The 25,665-nt window shown below is 43.2% G+C and overlaps 1 protein-coding gene across 1 annotated transcript in view; it reads right to left on the bottom strand.

Moving 5' to 3' along the window:
• The window catches only part of CNTLN (centlein), a 277,320-nt gene that overhangs the window by 217,111 nt on the left and 34,544 nt on the right, over window positions 1-25,665 (bottom strand). Inside the window, exon 3 of the mRNA XM_024211087.2 lies at window positions 17,154-17,238. Within this exon, the coding sequence (XP_024066855.1) occupies window positions 17,154-17,238 (85 nt within the window). The remainder of the gene's footprint in view (window positions 1-17,153; window positions 17,239-25,665) is intronic.

Here is a 25,665-nt window from a genome sequence, read left to right as displayed (position 1 = left end):
TCTCCTCTGCAGACTAAACAAGCCCAGTTCCCTCAGCCTCTCCTCCAAAGTCATATGCCCCAGCCCCCGAATCATTTTCCTTGACCTCCGCTGGACTCTCTCCAATTTGTCCATATCTCTTCTGTAGTGGGGGGAACAAAACTGGATGCAATACTCCAGATGTGACCTCACCAGTGCCGAATAGAGGGGAAAAATCACTTCCCTCGATCTGCTGGCAATGCTCCTACTAATGCAGCCCAATATTCCATTAGCCTTCTTGGGAAGAAGGACACACTGTTGACTCATATCCAGCATCTCGTCCATTGTAATCCCCAGGTCCTTTTCTGCAGAACTGCCGCTTAGCCAGTAGGTCCCCAGTCTGTAGCAGTGCATAGGATTCTTCCGTCCTAAGTGCAGAACTCTTCACTTGTCTTTGTTGTACTTCATCAGATTTCTTTTGGCCCAATCCTCCAATTTGTCTAGGTCACTCTGGACCCTATCCCTACCCTCCAGTGTATCTACCTCTCCCCGCAGCTTAGTGTCGTCCGCAAACTTGCTGAAGGTGCAAATCCATCCCATCATCCAGATCATTAAGGAAGAGGTTGAACAAAACTGGCCCCAGGACCGACCCCTGTCAATTAGACATCAAGCCGTTGATCACTACCCATTGAGCCTGATGATCTAGCCAGCTTTCTATCCACCATATAGTCCATTCATCCAATCCATACTTTTTTAACTTGCTGGCAAGATACTGTGGAAGACCGTATCAAAAGGTTTGCTAAAGTCAAGATATATCACGTCCATCGCTTTCCCCATATCCACAGAGCCAGTTATCTCATCTTAGAAGACCATTGGTCAGGCATGACTTGCCCTTCATGAATCCATGTTGACTGTTCCTGATCACCTTCCTCTCCTCAAGTGCTTCAAAATGGATTCCTTGAGGATCTGCTCCATGATTTTTCCAGAGACTGAGGTGAGGCTGACCGGTCTGTAGTTCCCCGGATTCTCCTTCTTCCCTTTTTAAAAGATGGGCACTATATTTGCCTTTTTTCAATCATCCCAGACCTCCCCTGATTGCCACGAGTTTTCAAAGATAATGGCCAATGGCTCTGCAATCACATCAGCCAACTCTCTTGGCACCCTCGAATGCATTAGATCCGGCCCCATGGACTTGTACATGTCCAGCTTTTCTAAATAGTCCTTAACCTGTTCTTTCACCACTGAGGGCTGCTACCTCCTCCCCATACTGTACTGCCCAGTGCAGCAGTCTGGGAGTTGACCTTGTCTGTCAAGTCCAAGGCAAAAAGAGCATTGAGTATTTCAGATTTTTCCACATCTGTCACTCCCCCATTCAAAAGGGTCCCACACTTTCCCTGACCTTCTTCTTGTTAACATGCCTGCAGAAACCCTTCTTGTTACCCTTCACATCCCTTGCTAGCTGCAACTCCAACTGTGCTTTAGCCTTCCTGCTTACACCCTGCATGCTTGAGCAATATTTTTAATACTCCTCCCTAGTCATCTGTCCAAGTTTCCACTTCTTGTAAGCTTCCTTTTTGTGTTTAAGCTCACCGAAGACTTCTCAGTTAAGCCAAGCTGCCATATTTGCAATTCTTTCTGCACAGTGGGATGGTTTGTTCCTGCACCCTCAATAAGACTTCTTTAAAATACAGCCAGCTCTCCTGGACTCCTTTCCCCCTCATATTAGCCTCCCAGGGGATCCTGCCCATCAGTTCCCTGAAGGAGTTAAAGACTGCTTTTCTGAAGTCCAGGGTTCGTATTCTGCTGCTCTCCTTTCTTCCTTTTCTCAGGATCCTGAACTCGACCATCTCATGGTCACTGCTGCCCAGGTTGCCACCCACTTCTACTTCCCCTACCAATTCTTCCCTGTTTGTGAGCAGCAGGTCAAGAGGATCACAGCCCCTAGTTGGATCCTTCTGCACTTGCACCAGGAAGTTGTCCCCAACACTCTCCAAAAACTTCCTGGATTGTCTGTGCACTGCTATATTGCTCTCCCAGCAGATGTCAGGGTGATTGAAGTTCTCCATGAGAACCAGGGCCCGTCATCTGGAAACTTCTGTTAGTTGTCCGAAGAAAGCCTCCTCTACCTCATCCTCCTAGTCTGGTGGTCTATAGCAGATGCCCACCACATCATCACCCTTGTTGCTCTCACCTCTAAACTTAACCCAAAGACTCTCAACAGGCTTTTGTCCAGTTTCATACTGGAGCTCTGAGCAATCATACTGCTCTCTTACATACAGTACATATGAGCCTTGACATGAGCCTTCTACTTTCAGGCCAGGCAGTTAAGCCCTTTTTAGTATTGTCTTTTCAACTGATGGCAAATGAAACAGAGTTTAGTGAACTTTCTAGGGGTTTTAGTCCATTCCACGTATAAACCAGGGACCTTTTAACATTATGCATATATACAAAGCAGCACCTCAGAGTGAGGAATGTGCATACATGAAGCAAATCTTGGCAGAACAACATACTTATTAATTTGAAACTCCTACACCAATTTGGAAAGAAATGTCTGAGGCGTTTGCATCACTATCTCATCCTTGTAAAATTTGGGGTAAAATGCTTCTATTTCCAGGGCCTGATGCTCACTCGTTCTATGAGCTGAAGTTATTGTCATCAGGAAAATTACTTTACGTGTAAGAAACTTGAGATCACAATTCAGTGCCTCAAAAGGAGTTTTCATCAGCTTTAATTAATATAATATACTACTACAAATGGGGGGATTTAATGGGGAGTTTCAAAAGTGTCAAGCCCCACAAACTTCAAGATGAAGGGACTGGAGAGACACTGATCACCTTTCATGTAATCCAGGAGGAAGTCAAACAGTCATACCCCTACACAACATCTAGGTGGCACGGCAGTGTGTGTCCCTGTGACAGGGTGCTGGGCAAAGGGTTGCAGATTCAGCCCTCTGTCACGCCTGCTCCTCGTTAGGGGAATAAATTAGAGCAGGCTGGAGATAACCTGGCCCTAATTGGGGAGAGGGAGAGAGCTGCTACCTAATTAGCCTGGGGCTGCATAAAATCCTGAGGGGAAGGAAGCCAGGGGAGAGAAGAAGGAAAGGGAAAAGGCCGGGGATAGAAACAGGAGGTAGTTCTCCCGTCCCTCCTACCTGTAGACAGTGAAGGGTTACTGTACCTGGTGAAACAGTGGTGGAAACAAGCCTGAGAATAAAGTGTACCAGTGGTTACTAAACCCGGGGTCTCAGAGTGACTTTGTGAACCTAGAAGAGGCAGAAGCCAAGGGAGCCCTGCCACACCCTGCTACGGTCCATCTTTATAAGCATACATAAGCCTCCTTTCCCAGTGGACAAAGAAGGTGTCTCTCTCTAGAACAGTTTTTTCTTGTTGCTGAGTTAAAGACCAGTGGCTTCTCATTCAGGTAGGAGGAGAACAGATCCACCTCAGGTGCCCTCCATCCCAGGAACATCTGATCAATTACTTCCTGATCCAGAGACCCTTAATAAGTATCTAAAGCATGGACCAATTCAAGCTCTCTGCAGTCATGATCTACCTCCAGGGCCGGCCCACAACATTTTGGAACCTGAGGCGGGAAACTCAAATGACGCCATGCCCCCTCGCTTGGGCCAAAACTTTGACAGGTCTCAATTCTGCCTTTTTCCTGTTCTACTCCTCTCATGGTACTGCTCTGCTACCTACCCCAATAAAGGAGAACTAATAACTTAAAATGCCTTGTGCAAAAATTTTAAGTAACACTTAACTTTCAAACGCCTGAACAGCAAATGTAACTTTTCTTGTCTGCATAGTAAACACTGGCATTTTTATCTGTTTGAATAATCAAAGTGGTGCTTTCCGTGCTTTCTTGGTTGCAAAGATTTGAACTGCTTCCTGCTGAAGGTCCACAGTCTGGGCCAGCTCATTCTCTAGTGAGATGGTTCCAAGACCGACCAGCCTCTCCTGTGTCATTGTGGAGTGTAGATGTGTTTTTATTAACTTCAGCTTGGAGAAGCTGCGTTCTCCACTGGCAACTGTTATAGGAAGCGTTAGAAGTATGTGCAGAGCAACCAAAGCATTTGGAAAGAGGGTGGTCATCTTATTTGTGCACATATATTCCAGAACAGCCTTTGGAGTTGATCCTGCAGAAATGTATCTTGAAAGGGCTTTCAGTTCATCACCTAAATCACTTGCATCAATATCGCGCATGTCATCATGTGTCACCTCTGTCTCTAGTGCCCTGCATTGTTGGTGTAGGTCTTCTTCAGGTATAGTGAGGAGTTTTGGAATATCATACAACATCCAAAATATACTCATCAAAAGGGCTTTAAACTAGGAATTTGGGGGAGACGGTTGGGAGATGTCCAGTTAATCTCCACGCCAGATTCCAACACTGAAAAGGAGGGTGAAGAGATAAGCACAGATATAGGTAGGGGTAAGGGATTGGACATAAGAAGGAGGGGGCGGATGGACAGTACGGGGTCCGTACCAAATTGCATAACTAATGGGAGAAAGGATAAACAGCATACAGTAAGATGTTTATACACCAATGCAAGAAGCCTAGGTAACAAAATGGAGGAATTGGAGCTCCTGGTCCAAGAAATGAAACCGGATATCATAGGAATAACCGAAACATGGTGGAACGGTAGTCATGACTGGAGTACAGGTATGGAAGGGTATATGCTGTTTAGGAATGACCGGAACAAAGGTAAAGGTGGGGGAGTGGCATTGTATGTCAATAATGAGGTAAACTGTAAAGAAATAATAACTGATGGAATGGATAAGACAGAGTCTGTCTGGGCAATACTCCCACTGGGTAAAAGAACTACTAGATGGGATAGTGCTTGGGGTGTGCTATAGACCGCCAGGATCTAGCCTGGATGCGGACAGAGAACTATTTAATGTTTTTAGGGAAGTAAAAACTAATAACTGTGTAATCATGGGGGACTTTAACTTCCCAGATATAGATTGGGGAACAAATGCTAGTAACAATAATAGGGCTCAGATGTTCCTAGACATGCTAGCAGATGAATTTCTTCATCAAGTAGTAGCTGAACCGACGAGGGGGGATGCCATTTTAGATTTGGTGCTGGTGAGTAGTGAGGACCTCATTGAGGAAATGGTTGTAGGGGACAACCTTGGCTCAAGTGACCATGAGCTAATTCAGTTTAAACTAAATGGAAGGATTAACAGAATTAAAACTGTGAGTAAGGTTTACGATTTCAAAAAGGCCAACTTTAATAAATTAAGGCAACTACTTAGGGAAGTGGATTGGGCACACATATTTAGGGATCTAAAGGCAGATGGCGCCTGGGATTATTTCAAGTTGAAGTTGCACGAGCTGTCCGAGGCCTATATCCCAAGAAAGGGAAAACGGTTAGTAGGCAGGAGATTTAGACCTAGCTGGATGAGCAAGCGTCTCAAAGGGGCGATTAAGAAAAAACAGAAAGCGTACAAAGAATGGAAGAGGGGAGGGATCAGCAAGGAAACCTACCTTATTGAGGTCAGAGCATGTAGAGATGCAGTGAGAAAGGCCAAAAGCCGTGTAGAGTTGGACCTTACGAGGGGAATTAAAACCAATAGTAAGAGGTTTTATAGCCATATAAATAGGAAGAAAACAAAGAAAGAGGAAGTGGGACCGCTGAAGAATGTAGATGGAGTGGAGATTAAGGATAATCTAGGCATGGCACAATATCTAAATGAATATTTTGCATCGGTCTTTAATAAGGCTAATGAAGGGCTTAGGAATAGAGGCAGCAGGACAGATGGGAATAAAGGAGGGGGGATTGACATTACCGTATCAGAGGTGGAAGCCAAACTTGAACAGCTAAACGGGACTAAATCGGGCGGACCGGATGATCTTCATCCTAGAATATTGAAGGAACTGGCGCAAGAAATTGCTGTTGAATTAATCCCACATCTGCAGGGCTTCCCAACACAGGATGTGCAACCTAGTTCCTCCCTGCTTCTTTGTGTAAAATATGGTGGCCTGATTCTCTGTTTGCACTAGGATCACTTTTTGGAATACTAGATCTCTGAAATTCCTTCAAGCATTAAGGACTGTCCGCATCTCCGGAATATTTATGTGCAGCTTTTATTCCTGGAGAGATCAAAGTTTCTTAGACAGTCCCTCTGGATGGGCTTCCCATCTTTGGATACTTCTGTGATCAATTAAGGTGTTCAGAAGTTCATTCCTAATTGCATTTTTTCCACTACCCTGCCTGTAAGCCAGGAGGTCATCCATTACCTGGATACAACATGAGAACTGTTCTCTTGGTTGTTTCTACTAGGATTGCAGGGTCCACTGAAGTGGTCTCAAGTAGAAATGTACCATGGGTTTTATAAATAAGTTGCACACCTCAGATTCAAGATTCATAGCATAGTCTGAGCTGTCACCCTCTGGCTGTGAAAAATCCTCTTCATTACATTGGTGATGTCTTAGACCCTTTCCTGAGGCAGAATAGGAATTGCCATCCTGCATTGGAACAGAGGTCCTTCTAGTTTATCCTCTCTAATTCAGTATTCTGTCTCTGATGGTGGCTAGCACCAGTTGCTTCAGAAGAAGGTAAAAACCTGGCAGTTAGGAGATGTGGGATAATCTGTCCCCATGAAAGTTTCATCTTATTGTTTAATAATTAGAGACTGGCTTAAACCCCGAAGCATGAGGTTTTGTATCTCTAACAAGCCTTTTTTTACTTTATTTTATTTTTGCACTAAGTATTAGAACTCTGGATATTCTTTTTATCCATATAAATATTCAATTCCTTTTTTAATCTTGCTAATTTTTTGGCCTCCACAATATTCTTGGCATTTGGGATCCAGTTAAACTATACATCGTGTGAAAAATTATTTCCTTTTAGCAGTTCTGAATTTGCTTTTAATTTCATTGAAAGAACCTTGTCCAGGTGTTATGAGGCACAGAGAAAAGAAGCTCTTGATCTGTCTTCTCTATACCACTCATTATTGTATATGCTTGTATCATGGCTCTTCTTATTCATCTTCTTTCTATAGTAAACAATCCTGGTCATTACTATTTCTTCATGAAAGTTTTTCCATTCTTCTAATAATTTCCATTGCCTTTCTCTGAAACACATCTAATTCTACAATGTCCTTTTGAGATGAGGGACCAGAAAAACAGCACTCTCAACTATGGAAGCTATTGATTTATAATGGCATTATGATAGTTCCTGTATTATACTTTATCCAAATATTTTGTTTGCTTTTTTGACCACAGGCGAACTGTGTGAACTGTCCACAATGATGCCCAGGTCTTTTTCCTAAGTTGATACAGCTAATTTAGAACCATGTAGAAGTCTGAATACAGAAAAATTTTCCCTCCAATGTATATTACTTTGCATTCATCAGATGTATTGTCCATTCATCTAACTTGATTAGGTCCCTCTAAAGTTTCTCACAGTCTTCTCTGGAGTTGACTAACCTAATTAATTTAGTGGCATCTACATAATATGCCACCTGAATTGAGCCATTTAACGAGACTGCAGCATATTCCTGTTGTCTGCTGGAAACAAGTTATGACTTCGGGTAGTTTTTCATAGATTCAAAGGCCAGAAGGGGCCATTGTGATCATCTACTCTGACCTCCTCCACAACACAGGCCACAGAACTTCCCCCAAAAAATTCCTTTTGAACTAGAGCATATCTTCTAAAAACAAATCCAATCGTGGTTTAAAAATGGCCAGAAATGTAGAATCCACCACAATCCTTGCTAAATTGTTTTAAATGTTAATTACCCTCACTTTTAAAAATGTATGCCTTATTTCCAGTGTGAAGATCTTGTTATGCCTTTGTCTGCTAGACTGAAGAGCCCATTATTGAATATTTGTTCCCCATGTAGGTTCTTTTAAACTATAATCAAGGCACCACTTTAACCTTTTCTTTGTTAAGCAAAATAGATTGAGCTCATTGAGTCTATAACTATCATGCTCTCTAGCAACTTCAGTGCGGTTACAGATTAATTTTTAAGTATGAACCAATATGGTGTCTTTGATCAGCCATCTGTCCAAGAAGTGTCACACATTGGCCTCTCAACCTGTCCAGCAACTACTGACAAGCATTTCATGAAAACATGCAGCTCTCCAACAGCAGCCCCAAAGGCAAAACATGAAATGAGTAGTGCTGTATCTCCATAACAAATCTGAGATTCTTCCTAATACTGGATGTATCCCTACACACATTTACACATCTTCATGCTTTGGAGATCATGAACAGATACATTCCTCTGGTAGATGTATGATGGTTCTCAGCATGACTATATTAGATTTTATCTTGAACAAGTACGGATTCACTGTTCTGAGACTCTGGATAAGCTAGATCCATCAAATCTTCTTAACTATCGGGTAATACAGGAAAAGCTGTGTTATACAGCACTTTACAAACTGGATAGTTCTATAAACCAGCATTTCAAAATGGGGTGCGGGGCACGGGCTCTGGGAGGCAGTTTGGGTGTGGAAGGGGGCTCGGGGCAGGGGGGTGGGGCACGGAGGAGTTTTGGGATTTGAATCCAGGCACCGCTCACCTTGGGCGGCTCCCTGCAAGCGGCGACAAGTCTGGAGAGGTGCAGCCAGGTGGCTCTGCGCACTGCATCGTCCTGCAGGCATCCTCCCTGCAGCTCCCACTGGCCACAGTCAATGCTCCTAGGTGGAGGAACGGCCACGGGGCTCCATGTGCTGCCCCTACCCCACCCAAAGTGCTGGGTTTGCAGCTCCCATTGGCCGGGAACCGTGGCCAATGGGAGCTGCAAGGGTGGCCTCTGCAGGCGGAGGCAGCACGCAGAGCCTCCTGGCCACACCTCTGCCTAAAAGCATTGACCTCAGCCAATGGGACCTGTGGGGACGGCGCCTGTGGGCAGAGGCAGCATGCAGAGCCGCCTGGCTGCTTCTCTCTGGACATGTGGCCACTTGCGGGGAGCCACCTGAGGTGAGCACCACCCGGACCCAGCATCCCAAAACCCCTCCCAGACCCCAACCCCCTGCCCCGAGCCCCATCCCACACCCAAACTCCTTCTCAGAGCCTATGCCCCGCACTCCGTCCCGCACCCCAACAGAGCCCCCTCCTGCACCCAAACTCCCTCCCTCTTAATTAAACGTAATTTTTGACTTACCAGCATCCCTGTGCCCCCAGCATGCTGAATAACAAAGCTCTTACTGTACTTAGAATAAATCCCTCTCCCCCAGTGGTATGAGCCCATTGGCTCTCTTTGCAAAGAGGAACTAGATTTCCTGCATCATCTCCTCCTGATAAGTATTCTACGAATAGCAGGCACAAAGATTTTTATGTAGAAAAATATATGTATTAATATTCTTAAACAGATAAGCTTGCAGAGTTTACAAGCTGTGAATGAGAAACTTTTTCCTGAAGCATTGTAAGATCTGTAGACTCTCACTACTAGTGACTCTCATTGATCCATCATGTCCCCCATTACATTTGAATAATTAAGATTCCACTCTATATGAAATAAAATGTTAAAACCACAAATATCACTTTTGTATACATCTCTCAATTTAATCAAGTATTTTGTTACAAAGAAAAATAAATTCAATAAACAGAGAAGGTAAAAATTAAGAATGAAATTTATTAATGTTAATTAATGCTTGAAGGGAGAATTATGTTTCTTTCAATTGGACCCATTAAAGCAGCTTTAATATAGATTTTCACAGCAAGCTGAAGATTTTCAAGTGCAGATAATTAGGCAAGCTAGTACTATTTTAACCCCTCTGGAGTATAATTGGTTGATAAGGTTTTGAAATGTTACAAGGTCTAGGACAAAAAGATTAGCTTTAGTCTCTTCAGATCAAAATTGAAAGCTAATTAAATAATATTATAAAAGAGAGGGAAAAGGTTTAATGCTACTTTTTTCAATTTTAATTTCCATCTTCTAAGAAAAACAAGTGAACATATTTTAATTCAATTTATTGAGAGACCAGCACATGAGTTGCAGAAAGGGAGAATTATTGCTCTCCTATTGTCCTCTGAAGCGAATATTCTAAATAGAACTACACTCTTGTGTCACAGTGTTTCTAATGAGCCTTCACTGGAGGTAGCAGAAGTGGCCACTTAGGGACACAGGACTAGAAGGGACCTTCTGGGTTATCGAATCCAGTCCTCTGCTATCACATGCAACTCCATAATACAATCCCATTCATAAATGTATCAAGCTCCATCGTAAAACTAGGTAAGTTTTCTGCCCCAACTCCTCCCACTAAAAGGCTGTTCCAGAACCTCACTCCTTAGAAAACTTCTTCTAATTTCTAGCCTAAATGTATTCAGTTTAGAGACACGTTTAGAGACATGTGCCAACGTTGTCCTTTAGCTTAAATAGCTCTTCTCCAAGCAGGTCTTTGCTCTTTGAATATACTGAAGGGTAATCATAACCCCTCTCAGCCTTTGTTTTGTTAGGCTAAACAAGCCAACCTCTCTTAGCCTATTTTATAAGAGGAGACTTTCTATTCACCTGATCATACTAGTAGCCCTTCTCTATATCTATTCCAGTCTGAATTAGTCACTCTTCATCATCTGAGCATGGGTGACCAGAACTGTATCTAGTATTCAGATGAAGTCTTACCAGTGCCTTGTACAATGGCATTAATAATTCCCTAACTCTACTGGAATACATCCTAGCATCTGACTTGCCTTTCTCACAGCTGCGCTACATTGGTGGCACTCAGGTATCCTGTGATCAACTAACTAATACATACAGGTCTTTCTCCTCCTCTGCTGCTTCCAACTGATGAACCCTCAACATATAGCAATAATTCCTGTTATTAATCCCTAAATGCATAATGGGATATGCACACACATACCCCCGATACTTGACATAATAAACTATCAGTTCAGTTTTGTCAAATTCTTAATGACATTTCTAAGAGACAACACCTGAAGGGAAAAGGGAAGTTGGAGATAGATTTGTGCAGGATACAGCCTTCAAAAGAACAAACAGTTTGTGGTTAGAAAGTAGCTGATCCTTTTTACCAAGGTATCACATCCTTTTTCTTGAGGGGAAAAAAAAAAAGACACTTGGAGGTATGTTTGACCATAAGGCATTTCTGCAATCAAGTGGAGAGAAATTTGGATCAGTAACATAACACAGTTTGATAAAAGTGTGCAGGTACGATCAATATGGCTGTTCTTCAGAAATCCCCCCAAACTCCCCAAAACTATGGCATGATTACTAATCAGGTTTGTCCACAATAACAAGAAAGGAGATATTTTAGGTTCGACTGGAAAGCAAAATAAGAAGTGTGTCTATGCCCTTCCTTTAAAGTACCTTTATGGTGTATATCAATTGAGAAGGTTTTTTTAATTTGTTTTTGTTTTGTTTTTTTACAATGAACATTTCTAATAAACAACTTTAAAAAAAACCTCAGTAAGCTCATCTTTACAGAACAAAAAAAATAGTAAAAGACAGCGCGCACACACACATTTTTTTCTGCTTGCAGTTCACCTTTAAGATAGAATTCAAGCCATGCCTCACCTTCCTAAGACTGGGGAAGCAGCATGAAGGAAAACTATTGATCAATATACTGACGAAGGTGGAAATTCAACAATAGTATTGGAAGGAATTTTTAGCATACAAGATCCTATCTTCTCCAACATTTGTGTAAGATGGGCCACTAGAGATGCAATGACTGTATGAGACAAAACTACTGCTTTAAGAACAAAGATACTCCATATAAGACACCTGAGCCCACAAGGATTAAATAGTGATTCTACTATGAAGGCCCAGAACACTTTTTTTGGGGGGGGGAGATGTAGGTTTTGGAGGAGGCAGGGAACTAAACTCGATTGCATAGTTAGATTGACTGATGTCTAATACCCATTTATCTATTGTTATAACACTCCAGTTATGGAAAAAGAGTGCTAAACATCCCCCAAAGGATATGTGGGGGTTGGATAATGGTGGCATACTTTACAGTTTGCAGCTGTCAAACTCCCATCAAAAATGTCTTTTAGCTGGGGGATGGGGTTCAGCTGGTGCTGAAATGTGGGCGGTGCAGGGAAATAAAGCTTCTCTACCCTTTGTCTCTTACAAGGAGGAGTGCAAGATCACTGATGATAAAACTGTTGAGTCATTAATCTAGGTTTGTAGGGTTGCCTGTGATATTTTCTTTTTGGTGATGGTCAGTGCTTAATTTGTGCCAGGGCTTGCCAGGGCTGAGACCCGGCACCTCTAGGCTTGGCAGTTCATTGCCCCGGCACCTCTGGGTGAAAGGAAGTAGAAAAATTGCCTGAGCCCAAACACCTAATTGCTTGAGCCCTGGCACCTCTTTCATTACAAACTGAGCCCTGGTGATTGTGTATCTATTCTCAGGGAGTTGAGGTGGCCCTGGAATTCTTCAGAGTAGTAAGCGCTCATGTCTTTTCACTGAAATGGTGGGCTTCATTGAAGGGCAAGGCCTCCACGGTATTTTAGACCCCCTCTGGGAAATCCCAACACTTGTAGCCAAGACACATGGCACATTACCATGGCCGTTGCCATTGACATGGATGATGTGTCTGCTGCATCAGCTGCTGATTGAAGTGCAGTTCTGGCCATCAGTTTACCTACTTCAATAAGAGCTTGGAACTGAGTTCTGTCTTGCTGTGGCAGTTTGTCTACAAAGTCTGTGAACTTGGAATAGTTCAGATAGCCATCTTTAGCCAACAGCACTGGATAGTTCGCTATTCTGAACTGACGGGTAATGGATGTGAAGACCTTTCTTCCCAACAAGTCTAGATATTTACCCTCCTTGTCAGAACAAGTGGATTTTGGATGTTGTCTCTGTGGTAACCTGTACAGCTAGAGATTTAGGTGGAGTATGGGTAAAGAGAAATTCTGTTTTCTTGGCTGGAACAAAAAAGCGTTTCTCTGCCTTCTTGGGGGTAGGAACGTATGTGGTTATTGTATGCCAGACTGCTCCAGCAGATCCAGAATAGCTTCATTAACTGGAAGTACTAGCCAGCCAAATCCAGTTTGCAGTATATCCTTTAGGGAGATCTGGTGCTCCTCTGCCACTCCATGCAATAATTCTTGGAACCGATTACAGTTGTCTGGAGGGAACAGAGATGCCAGAGTGACTGATTCATCGAGAGATTAACTAGAAAATCTTGTTGGTACCATCGGAACCTGTAATGTTCCTTTTCCGTGGGGTCAGGAGGAAGCTCCAGCTATTTCCCTCAAAGAGGAATGTTGGAGTGACTCCCTAGTACAGAGGTGGGCAAACTACGGCCTGTGGGCCACATCCGGCCCATGGGACCATCCTGCCCGGCCCCTGAGCTCCTGGCCGGGAAGGCTAGCCCCTGCTGTTCCCCCTCCCCTGCAGTTATGCTGCCGCGCGGGCAGCGCTCTGGCCAGCAGGGCTGCACGCTCCTGCAGGGCAGCGCAGCAGCATGTCTGGCTCCGGCCAGACGGCGTGGCTGCCAGACATGCTGCTCTGAGCGGCATGGTAAGGGGGCCGGGGCTGGGGGGTTGGATAAGGGGCAGGGAGTTCCGGGGGGCAGTCAGGGGACAGGGGGCAGTTGAATAGGCATGGGAGCCTGTCGGGGGCGGGTGTGTGGATAGGGGTTGGGGCAGTCAGGGGACAGGGAGGGTTGGATGGGGGTGGGATCCTGGGGGGGCGGTTAGGGTTGGAGGGGGTCTCGGGAGTGGGCGGTCAGGAGACAAGGAGCGGAGGGGTTGGATGAGTCAGGGTTTCTTCTCCACCAGAGTGAGGGTGTGCCCCCTCATAAACATATTCTTTTACTCCCATTTTAAAATAACTTTCATTATAGCAATGACTGAATCATAAAGTCCTCCTTAACATTATTCCACACTCTTTGCAAATCACTGCACAGACCTAATCTAGTGAACAAAATACGTATCACAACAGCTATTACATAAGGAAGCAGACGTTTTCCCTCAGTTATATTATGACCATTTGAGAGTCTTTTATGGTGAAAGTTTTACATTATCTACCTGGATTTTACATTGAGTTTATTCTGAGAAAAATATAGAAAATTCTGTTTCTAACACTGATGTATTATTCCATGATTCATTAAATGCCTGTGACATGGTGCTGAGCTGGAACACCTGAGCCAGCCCTCTGCCATGCCAGCTCCAATTAAGGGAGGGAGGTTGGAGCTGCCTAGAGAAACCTGCACCTGATTGGCAAAGGGGAAACAGGTGCCAGCCTGATTAGCCTGGGGCTGCATAAAAGCCTCAGGTGAAGAAAGCCCCGGGGGGGGGGGAGGGGAGGGGAGGAGAGCAGAGCAGAGCAGGAAGAAAGGGAAAAGGCAGGGAGTGGAAGCAGGGAGGTAGCTCTCCCCTCCAGCAGACAGTAAAGGGCTACTTATATGGTGAATAGGTCATGGGAGCACAACCTGTAAATAAATTGCACCAGTGGTTACTGAACCCAGGGTCTCCGAGTGACTTTATCAGCCCAACACGGGCAGGGGCCAAGAGGGCCCTGCAGCACCATGTTACAATGCATTGGGTGGGGGGGGTGCATGAGGAACACTAGTTCTGTTAAACACCTGAGAAATGTGCAAGAATAGAAAGGAGAAAATGCACCAATTAAAGCACTAATTATAAACAGTCGCTGAGATGGTGCGCACTCACCTCTCGTGAGCACCTACTGTTGGCTGGGTGCAGTCCTGTACTCATCCCTTTCTCTGCTTCCAGTGCCACCAGGTGGATATTCAGTGTTTCAGCCCTCTGGTTAAGTCACTCAGTTAATAGATGGATGAACCCCTTCTGGGGTAAAAGGTCCAAAAGGACCTGTCTCTATGCCCTTGTTAAAGTCTGTAGCCCTGTCTCTGGGCTCAGTTCTCAGCCCTCTCTGGGCTAGCTTTAAGTCCGTGCTTACCCTGGTACACAGCAGTGCCCCCAGGGCTTTCTCCCTGGAGACACTTTGATTTTATCAGTTCTTATTGCCCCAGCTCTCCAGCCAGGTCACTCCTTCAAGTTCAGCCCTCTTTTGGGGTAACAAAGTTCAACAAATGGTTGGTCCTTTTCAGGGTCTTCAGCCCCATCCCTGGGCCTGTTGCTTTTAATGCAGTCTTATCCCCTCCTTGGAGCTTAGGCCACTTCCCCAGTGGCCGGGCGGGGGGGGGGACAGACCTGGGCCCACCCATTACTCCAGGTCCCAACTCAGGGACCCTATAAATAACTGACACATGTTGCTTCCTTTAATAGCTGCTGCTGCTATTCCCTGGGCTACTTCCCATGTAACCCCTTCCTCTTCACCCTTACGCCAAGGCTGAAGTTGTTAACTCTTCTTCTTCCTCACCTAATACCAATGCCATCAGAACCCATCTTCTGGTTCTCCCTTGAGCTCCAGCAAGGAGCACCCTTCCTTATTCTTGAGATCCGAGCCAGGAAATGATCTGCTCAGGCCTGGCAGCTCCTTTTAACAGAGCCTGCTGCATTCTGAATGGCTGCTTCTCTGCAGCCTTTTATAGACAGACTTGGAGGACCCATCTTCACTGCTCTTTTTCTGAGGCAGGATATGGTAGGACCGCGAGACCTCAAGCAGGGGCCCTCAAAGGACCTGGTGCACCCGTCACAAATAATTAAATATTCATTAATTAAACAAACTCCAACGAGTCCATTGAGTACTTTAAGTTATATTTCAATGTGCTTATAATATTTATTGCTTTTGCTCTTGCCCTTTTGTGCTTTTTATATGGATATTTTCTATACTGTCTACAAAGACAAAGCAAATCTATCAGCTGGTTGTACTACATCAGTACATAATAGTTTAATAATAGCATGCACAGAAGCACTATATGAGCTAGCTATTATCAAGTGCTAGATGGTGCCATTAAGGTCCTGAGTATGAAGTGGTACACAGCCATATAACCGCAGGGTGAGCTCCAGGAAATAATGTCTCTCAGAGATGGTGGGGAACATAAAGTCTGGTCAGCAGCCAGCCATCATTGCTGGCCAGAGTGGAAGAAGGGGCAGAAACTAATCTGACAGGAGTAGACAACAGGTTGGTAACATTTCTAGAGCCCTGTCTGCAATGGGCTATCCACCTTTACTACCACTAAAGAAACTGCAAATTATGGGTCCAACTTTTGCTAATGTAAAGACACCCTGAGAGACTATTTATCTCCCATTATGATATCATCAGAGCTGCAATCAACAGAGGCGCAAAGTAATGCCCCTTTCATTTAAAAGCAAGATCCCATCCTTCCTGGATTTCAAAAAGTCTTTTCTTATTAATCTTCAGGATATGTTGCAAGGCCTGTTTTTCCCCTGGAATTTTGAGAAGGTAGTGAGTTGAGAGTTATGGAGTGATTGGTTAAGAGGGAACTGTTTTATCCTCTTACATTTTGTAGATGTTATTGCAAGACTTTTTTAATATCTAATTTTGGATTTTATTATTATTGTATCTTAAGTTTTATGACAGTGCTTAGGGTTTTGACTATGCACTTAAAAGTTATCAAAATAAATAAAATAGCTTCAACTTTGTTATGGTTCCTCAGTTTTAACAAAAGATTTTGTTCAACACTTACAGTTTTCCTTTCTCTTTATTGATTTAAAACATTCAGTTGTGAAGAATGTAAGTGACAACATGAATGGTTTATGCCCAGTATGTTTTATCATTATTCTTTTATCCTAGCATTTGATTTAGGCTGCTAAATATTACTAAACACTATTATCACTAGAATACACAAGTGGTATTACATTTAGGTCTGGTACAGTCTCCCACAAATATAAGCTAATGCACATTTATCCTTCCAATTTATTTGAAAATGTGAGCTATCCCAGCAAATATAATAAAAAAAAAAAGACAATTGTCAAAAATAAGGAAACATCTCAAAACCTTCCCAAACCAGAATTTCCCACAGTCTATTTTACCAGAAAAAGACTGGAAGAAAAAAGATGAGCTTTCCACATTGACTTGAAGGTCAACAAATTCAGGCTTTGGCAGACTAGTATGGGAAGCAAGAATTAGAATTGACAACCTTTCTCTGAAAAGATCTTGTCCACACCTCTACCCATTTAAGCCAAAGGATTATTAGTTCAAGCACCTCATCTGAGCTCAACTGTTGTCTTACATATGAAGAAGAGATCTTCTCTGAGGCCCCTAGGATCTAAAACTACATTTAGAGCACAGTGATCTAAAATATCTACTTTAACACATTAGCAAATCAAATAATACTGATTAGAAGTAAGTTATAACAACTATATTCCTCATGTACTTACTTAAAACATACTAACCTGTTCCAGTGCCTGTATTTTGCTGTCTTTGACTTGCAAAATTTCTAATACTTTCCTGTCCTTGACTTCAGCTTTCTGCTTTTCTCTAGAAACAAAAAATAGACACTTTATTAGTCATAATTTGCAGTTAATCATTTGGATTTTTCATGTCCTGATAATGAATGTCATTTTAAAGCACAGAAAATTAAATTATCTAAGGCTGACAGCCCTTACGGAATTAATCAGGGAGCATATGGCAAGTGACAGCAAATTACATTGGCAAACAGCTAAGACAACTTTATTCTAAAGAAACAGGCGTATCAGGAGTTGAAATATCATAAAAAGAAAACCTAACGTAATCTGCAGTGTTACTTCCAAAAGACATGGTCTATTCATGGTCTATATAATGAGCAAACTATTTTTTCCTGTTAGCAACACAGAAACCTTAATTTGGCAGATCTCCCACTCAACTTGATGGCATTTTTCTGTTTGTCTGTAACACAATCACTTTTGAATGCTGCATCCAATCAATACCAACATTTCAGGTAATGTTCTAGTCATCAGTTGGCAGGACCCTATTGATTTTGGTGAAAATCAGAAAACTGGATGCACAGAGCCCCTAGCATCTGGTTAGCAGACCATCAGTTGTAATCAGGTCTGCAACTGTCTATATATCAACAAATTGGTTGATGGAGCCATTAAGACCTTCTATCATAACAACAACTCTGCCTTTCATCTCAATTGACAGTAAAATGTTAACACTCTGAAGAAGAACTCTATGTATGCTCCAAAGCTTGTCTCTCTCACCAACAGAAGTTGGTCAAATAAAAGATTAGGTTACCCACCTTGTCTCTCTGGAACCAACACAGCTACAACACCACAGCATATAACATTCTCAATGACTTATTTCCCAGACAGAAAAGAAATAAGAATGGGAAGAAAGGAAGAATGAGGGAAGTACACAGAGCCCAGGCACAGGGGAGAGATTTGAGAACCCTGGAATCAGGGGAGAAGAGTATTAGGGGAGGGGGGACACAGAGCCCCTGGCATGATGAGGGGTGCGATTCCAGGAAGTCCCTGAAATAGAGGGGGTGGGAAGTAGGCATACAGGGGTGCTTGTGGGAGGTAAGGGAGAAATACAAGGAGCCCCTGGTGTATGCAATGAGCTTGGCCCATAAAAGCAGTGAATTGTGCAACCCTCCCTAGTTCCACATTGTGGCACAAGCTGATTTTTCCTCAGCATCCACAGAAGTTCTATTCTAAGGCTGTCAACAACTGGAAGTTTTTGGCTCAGAATGTACTGCCCCCTAACGCTGTCTAACATGATGTCCTCTCAAAGTCCCAGGATTGCTAAAACTTACAATCTGATTCTGATTGCAGACAGGGTGTTAACTCTATATGGGGAATTTTTTTACACTTAGTAAGCATCTTTGAAGAACCAAAACAAAAGGTTGTCAGTGTGAGCAACCTTCTTCTACCTCCGCAGAAGAAGTTGTAAGCCAAATGGTTATTTTGGTGAGAAATAAGCACTACAAGAAACCAGACCTATTTGTTGTGTTTCGGAGCCATACTTAAAGCAGAGTATTATCTACTTTATTGGCTTTCTAGAATTAATGCAAAAAGTTTTTAAAAGATATTCATCAAGCAATATCAGAAAACCTTGCATTTCAAGTTTATCCAGCTCTGAGATGGGTGTAAGTAGGACCAAACAGAAACTTTGAGGTTTATCTCTTGGTCATGCAGTGCTCTATGTGTTTGACTAATTGTATATTGCTTGTTGATTTAGACTGTATGCACCTCAAAAAAGACCTTGTCTAGTCCATGGCCTATACAGTGCTGAGCACACTGGATCTGATCCTAAGCCCACTGAAGTCAGTGGAAAGACTTCTATTGACTTCAGCGGACTTTGGTTCATGCCCACTGTTAGTATTCAACAAATAAATATAGCAATGTTAAACTGTGTGGATTATATGGCAGAATTAATTCTCATATATACAAGCATTTTCTTAGGAAATTTAATTGAAATTGAGCTCAACTTATGGTACACCTCTACCCCGATATAACACGATTTTGGATATAATGCGGTAAAGCAGCGCTCCAGGAAGGTGGGGCTGAGCCTCCAGGGGATCAAAGCAAGTTCGATATAACGCGGTTTCACCTATAACGCGGTAAGATTTTTTGGCTCCCGAGGACAGCGTTATATCAGGGTAGAGGTATATGTGTAAGATTGGCAGTTATTACAGTGATAAGCATAGCATAAATAACTAAACAGGGAAAAAATAATAGAAACAGTTCCAGCCTCCTCTGCAAAATTTGTCAGCATATATGTTTTACTACAGTTGGTCTAAAGCTTACAGTTCCTACTCAAGGAAAATTCCCATCACAAACAGAAGAGAGAAAACTAAACATAGGTCATGTCTACAACACTAGAAGCACTTTATCAGGATAGGAATACCAGCATGCTATACCAGCAAAGCACTCCTAGTATGGACGCAGCTAACCTGGCTAAGCTATGCCAGGCAATAAAACTACCCTTGAGTGAAACAAGCTATGCCAGTAAAAGCGCAGCTTTACTGGTATAGCTGCTTCTACACTAGGTCCTCCTGCCAGCACAGCTCTGTGTCCTAATTTGGCAAGCGAGATCAGTTTTAATACTGGATAAAAGAGCCACAAGATCTGTCTATGTGGTAACGAGGCATTCAAAGTAGAGGGCCATCAGTTTAATTTCCAGTGGGACTACTCACATATTTAAAGTTAAGCATGTGCTTAGGTGCTTTGCTTGATCAGGTCAACAGTGCTCTGAAGTTTATTAGAAGCTTTAGAGACAAATGAAAAGATAGGTCCCTTAGAATTAAAATGGGCACTATATAGAGACAGGGAAAAGATATATGAAATACAGACAAGACACAGATATAAATGTTTTTAAACACAAAAAAACTCCTAGCTCCTTTGCCCAATATGATCTTGTCTAACCCTCTAACTTCGAGAATGTTAAATATTAACTCTAGGGTGACCAGATGTCCCAATTTTATAGGGACAGTCCCGATTTTGGGGTCTTTTTCTTATATAGGCTCCTGTTACCACCCACCCCCATCCCAATTTTTCACACTTGCTGTCTGGTCACCCTAATTAACACCAATGGTTCCAATATTAATTCCAATTGGTTTAACTCCAATCCATACCCATGCACAAGTTGCTGCTAACCTATTAATAACTCTTCTTATCCCTTTCAGTACTCAAGTTTTATTTAAACCTTGTCAATTCCAATTTTCTATTCAAAATGCACTTTTACCCTCAGATCTTCTTCCTCCCTCTCCATCTAATTCTTTCAAAATCTCCCAACGCACACTGACTTTCAGTCTCTCGTCCACTGTCCTTTCCATTTCTCTGCGTAACAATCACCCCCTTCCCAGACTGCTGGGCTGTACGTCTGGTCTTGAAGCCAGGTGGGTTTGGTTTTAGACTTTGCCTGCCACACCACTGAGCAGATGATGTGGCTGCAGCAGTAGCTGCTCCAGCAACAGCAGCAGCTTCGGTGACAGAGGAAGGAGAATGTGTACAAGGAAGAAGAGGACAACAACAAGCAACTGCTACTACAGGTGCTGCTCATAGAGCAGCTTCACACGGTACAGTGCTGTTTCTGGGCTCAGGAAACCAGCATTGACTGCTGGGAAAGGATGTTTCTGCAGATCTGACTAGCAGTGGCGAGAGAAGTTCAGGATGGCGAAGGCAACCTTTTTTGAGATATGTGCTGAACTAGTACTGGAGCTGCAGTGGCTGCGTCAACATGCAGTACCCTATACCTATTGAGAAGTGGGTCACCATTGATATCTGGAAGCTGGCTGCCCCTGAATGTTACTGGTCCATAGCCAATCAATTTGGCATAGGGAGATCAACTGTTGGGGCCATTGTCATGCAGGTGTGTTGCAATGGGTTATAAAGCTTGGCTCAGGACATTATTAATGGCTTTGCACAAATGGAGTTCCCAAATTGTACTGGGGCAATTGATGAGACCCCATCCCTATCATTTACCCTCTGCACCAGGACTCAGAATTCATAAACAGAAAGGGGTTATTTCTCCATGGTACTGCAGGGGCTGGTTGTTCCCCATGGTAGGGTAGTTTGGAAAGGTCCACGTTGATAGGATGTTTCCGAACTCAGCTCTATTTATCTTAATGAATTAAGGACAGTTTGCCCTAGGACTCTATAATGCTCCACATTATACACATGTGCAGATGGTTATCCTGGGGAACCCAGCTTATCCTCTGTTTCCCTAGCTAATGAAGCCATTCACAGGAGGAAGTACTTAACTACTGTTGAATTGCTGAATGACAGGGGAGTGGACATTTGGCCATCTGAAAGGAGGATGGCGCTGTTTGTGGAATAGGTTGGAAGCTGCTGAAAAAAAAACTTGCCTAAGTTTATAGCTGCATGTTGTATTTTGCACAATATTTGTGAGAGTAAGGGAGAAAGGCTTAAGATGGGTGGGAGGCTGAAGTGTGGTGACTTGCTCAGTTGTTTGAGCAACCAACGATGTGTCCCCCAGAAAATGGAAACAGACAGGGAAATATTGTCACAGATGCCTATGGCCCTTACTTTGAGTCTCAGGCCTGAAAATGGGCAGCTTTACATCCAGCTGCTCTTCCATGTAGAAGAGGGTGGGGGGGATGGATTGTGAGCAGCACAGTCTCTTTTATGGGTGGTAGAAGTGGCATATTGTGACTCTCCGTATTTTATCTTGTGTCTGTGCCTTGATACTTTTATAAAAAACGATGACCTTTGCAAAATGTCTGCGTTTTCTGTGTAGAATGAATTGCTGACTCTTAGTGAATGAATTTTAACGTTTTTATTATTAAACACAAAATCTATTATCTAACCACCAGAAATAAACCTTTAATTAAAACAATAATGAAACAAAACTTTAGAGTGATGCAGAGCAGTGGACAGCAGAACACAACAATGGGGGGTGGGGGTTAATTCACAGGTGCGTAAAGGCCTTGCCTCTGCCTCTTCTTGCTCTTGCACCTTCTGTTGAGTGTTGGGGCTCAAAGTTATGAGGGACATTATTTGGTTCAAAAGAGCTGGTCTCCGAAGTGCAATTCCTCTTACTACCCTGAACTTGGGCCTAGGAATGTTCTCTGGGAGCACAGCTGCAGGGGCATAGAGGGGAGTAGATCCTGGTGTTCCCAGTATCTTGTACTGTCCAGGGGCAGCAGAACATGGCTATGTCCTGGTTTAGGCCATTGCATTGCCTGCTGCCCTAACAGCAGCACGTGCTCCAGCGGAACATTCTGGTTCTGCCTCCAGCAGTGGCTTCTGCAGCTCCCTCTCTTTTTGCACAGTGTCTTTTCCATAGCCACACTGTCTCTGACCACTCCACCAATCTCTCTAGATAATTCATTATTTTCCTTCTCCGACTTCCACCTCTCCATTGCTTTCATGGATTTTGTGAAGTCTGCAGTGAGGTCTGAGAACATTCTATCCCAAGTTTGCTGCTTCTTCCCCCTCAGTTTAGCCAGCCATTCTTGAGGATCTGGGTGCTGTAGAAGCAATGGATGGGGGAGTAGGAAGAAAACCAAGCAGTTATTGTTCCTATTCCAGAGAGACTATGATAACACTTTTTTAGTGTGCATTTCTGATTTCCCTTCACTGAGATTCTTCTCAATCTTAGAGGAACCTCAGAGATATTAAATAGTGTGTGCACTAGGAAGAGTAGTTTGGGATTTTTGGTTGTGCAGTATATTCTGTTTGGGTTTGCCATTGTACCTTGAAAGCTGAGGAAATAAGAGGGGGTTGAGAATTATGTTCCTGGTTTGGCTTTGCAGTTTTGCTGTGCTTTGGAGGTGCTTAGTGTTAGATAAGTTAGTAGCGGGCACGGTGGATAGTAATCCCCTCTACATCTCCTTTAGGCTGTCCTGACTCTCAATGGTATTACCCTGAGACTGGTGCCTAGGAGGCAGAGAATGGCCTCCTTCATAAAGGCAAAGGGGAGACCAGTGAGATACACTGTGAAGTTATTCACCAAGATGGTCCCCCCAGAAGTGCTGCAGGAGTGGAAGGCAACTGGCAAGCTATACTGGGGGAAATTACCATGCACCTATCCTGCATAATGTCTGGACCAAAATCAAGCAATTTCTCAGCTTTAGATTCTGCTTTATCTCCCCTGAAGACATGATGAAAGTGCACAGAAAAATAGATAGGATTCTGCACTGATTGTCTGAAGCATTTACTGTTCCCCATCTTTATGTAAGCCTGTGAAAAGCCATTAAGAGGTTTACTATGCCTAATGTAAAGATCTTTTACAGGACATTTATATCGCAGCAGGGAGCTGTAGTCCTTAGTACCTGTATGGACATGCAACGCCCATGTCTCCCTCATGTAAACGGAGAACACTAACCAAACTTCCTTGTCCTGTATCCACTGTCTCAGTACTGTTGAATTTTGCACAATTTAATGTTTTCATTGTGTGATTATGTTGCAGGAGGTCAGGCAGAGGTTGCAGCTGCTCCACGGTGCTGGCTGCCATTTTGAGCAGGGTGAACAGTGGGGAGCTGGGGGTGTTCAATAGGAAGGGAGAAAGAAAATGGGTAGATGGGAATGTGCTCTTAGTGACATGGGTTTGAAAAAGGATGACGGTCGCAGTTTTAGTATGAGACAGAAGCTGTGTGCCTGGCCAGAGCAGTTGGCATTCTGAACATGGGTGGTGGGGAGGGCGAGCGGACAGCATGAGTTGAGAGAGAGAGGCAGAGGCTCGAGACTTGGAAAGGCTCGTGGCTCATAACAGCCAAAAATGGCTACAATCCTGGGGCACCTGGAACACAAGTTAGAACTTGTAATAGCATAATAGTAAATTGTAAAGATAGATACTTATGTGACAAGGTTCCCTCAATAGGATCTGCGCCTCAGTCTCAGCCTGGGTTTCTGGTTGATAATCAGACTCACTTCATACACAGCTACCATCAGGGTCCTGAGTCATAAAGGGATCCTGACTTTCTGGGGACAGCTCTTCATTGGCCTCCTCTCGTTCTTCCTCCAATGACTGTTGATGTTCATTCTTGGTGGAGGGGCCACAGAGGAGGATTAGGGTCCACAACCTCTTTGGGCTCAGTAGTGGTATAATTGCTCAAAATCCTGTCTAGCTCCTCAGGTTTTCACTGCTGGACCTTGTCCTGGTATCTTTGGTTTTAATATAAGTCCTCTTGAGCTGTTTCCTCTTTTTTCCAGCAATGGTTGGCCTCCCGGTTGTGATCCTTGCAGATATCAGCTTAGCAACGTCTCCCAAAAGATCTTTATTCTGGAGACTGGTCACATAGCTTCTGCACCAACACTTCTCCACAGATGTCAGGTCTTATCTAGGGCCTCGGCGTGGCTCCAACAGGCTGCTCAAGACATGTTGGAAGGTTTCTGAAGTAATATCACAGCAATGCTGTTATATTTGAATCCAAGAGCAAATGAGCAAATTCTGGTCCTGTGCCAATTTTTAAATGGGGGGAGGGGCATCGGATCAGCTGACTCTATGCAGTGGAGGGCACAGAGATAAACAGTCACCGGCAAAGCAGTGTGAAATAGCAATTGGAGGACTGCCAAAGTAGTACATGGCAACATTGTGCACACATGAACAATACACTGACTTCTCAATTCAGATTGAACTTAATACACTTTGAAAGAGGATACCAGAGTTCACGATAAATGCAGAGTTAGTGCACTGTAATGAATTGTCTCACGTGTATACAGGCATTTTCACACCACAGTTAGCAGTGAGCATTTTTAAAGGGTGGGGTAATTAACTAGTTTGTTCTAATAAAGCTTTGCAATCATAACTTGGAAATTTATTAAACCTGCATTCAGTTTGACTAATTGATATGAAAACCTGATGGGTGGGGGTGGTTTTCCTAAGGTGAGCCCCAAAAGAACTCTGCAGCTTTTGTTTTTATTTTGAAGAGGGAATTAGAAGCAAATGAATACAACAACCAAGAATGAAGCAAGAAAACAAGCTTCACTGGAGCATTGGAAAAGTGTGTGCACAGCTAATTCCAGTGTTTTATTGGTAGTCAAGTATTTATGAAGCCCTGTAACTTTAGGACAAAGCTGCACCAGAGTGATTTTTAAGAATGAAAAGTCTGGGATTAGACAGAGAGAGAAAGAGTCCTGTATTATCACTGCAAAGGAATTGTAGATTACATATATAATATACATACACACACCCCTGAGATTCCAACTGCATAGCTAATAAAATGCAGTATTTTCCCTAATCATTGGTTACTAGTTCAGCAAATATAGCGGCACTTTAACAAAATTTGCAAGCAGTGAGGTTTGTAACACAGATCCACATTCAATTTCACAAGTGGAAAAAAATATTTGTGTATAATTAATTCAAAATGTTAGGGTTTTTGTATTCTTTAGTCCAGCTACAAAGATGACACATACCATAATCTTGGATAATGCCACAGAAATGTGCTTCAATTAGTTATCACAAATTACTAAAGAAGAAAACAACTACAACTTATTACAGTAATATAAAGATGCAAGGGAT

The sequence above is a fragment of the Terrapene carolina genome, unplaced genomic scaffold (genome assembly GCF_002925995.2).
Source record: "Terrapene carolina triunguis isolate 2854851 unplaced genomic scaffold, T_m_triunguis-2.0 Scaffold113, whole genome shotgun sequence".
In the NCBI taxonomy this organism is placed as follows: Eukaryota; Metazoa; Chordata; order Testudines; family Emydidae; genus Terrapene; species Terrapene triunguis.
The sequence above is the reverse complement of the archived record's forward strand: the minus strand, read 5'-3'. Positions and strand labels throughout refer to the sequence as shown.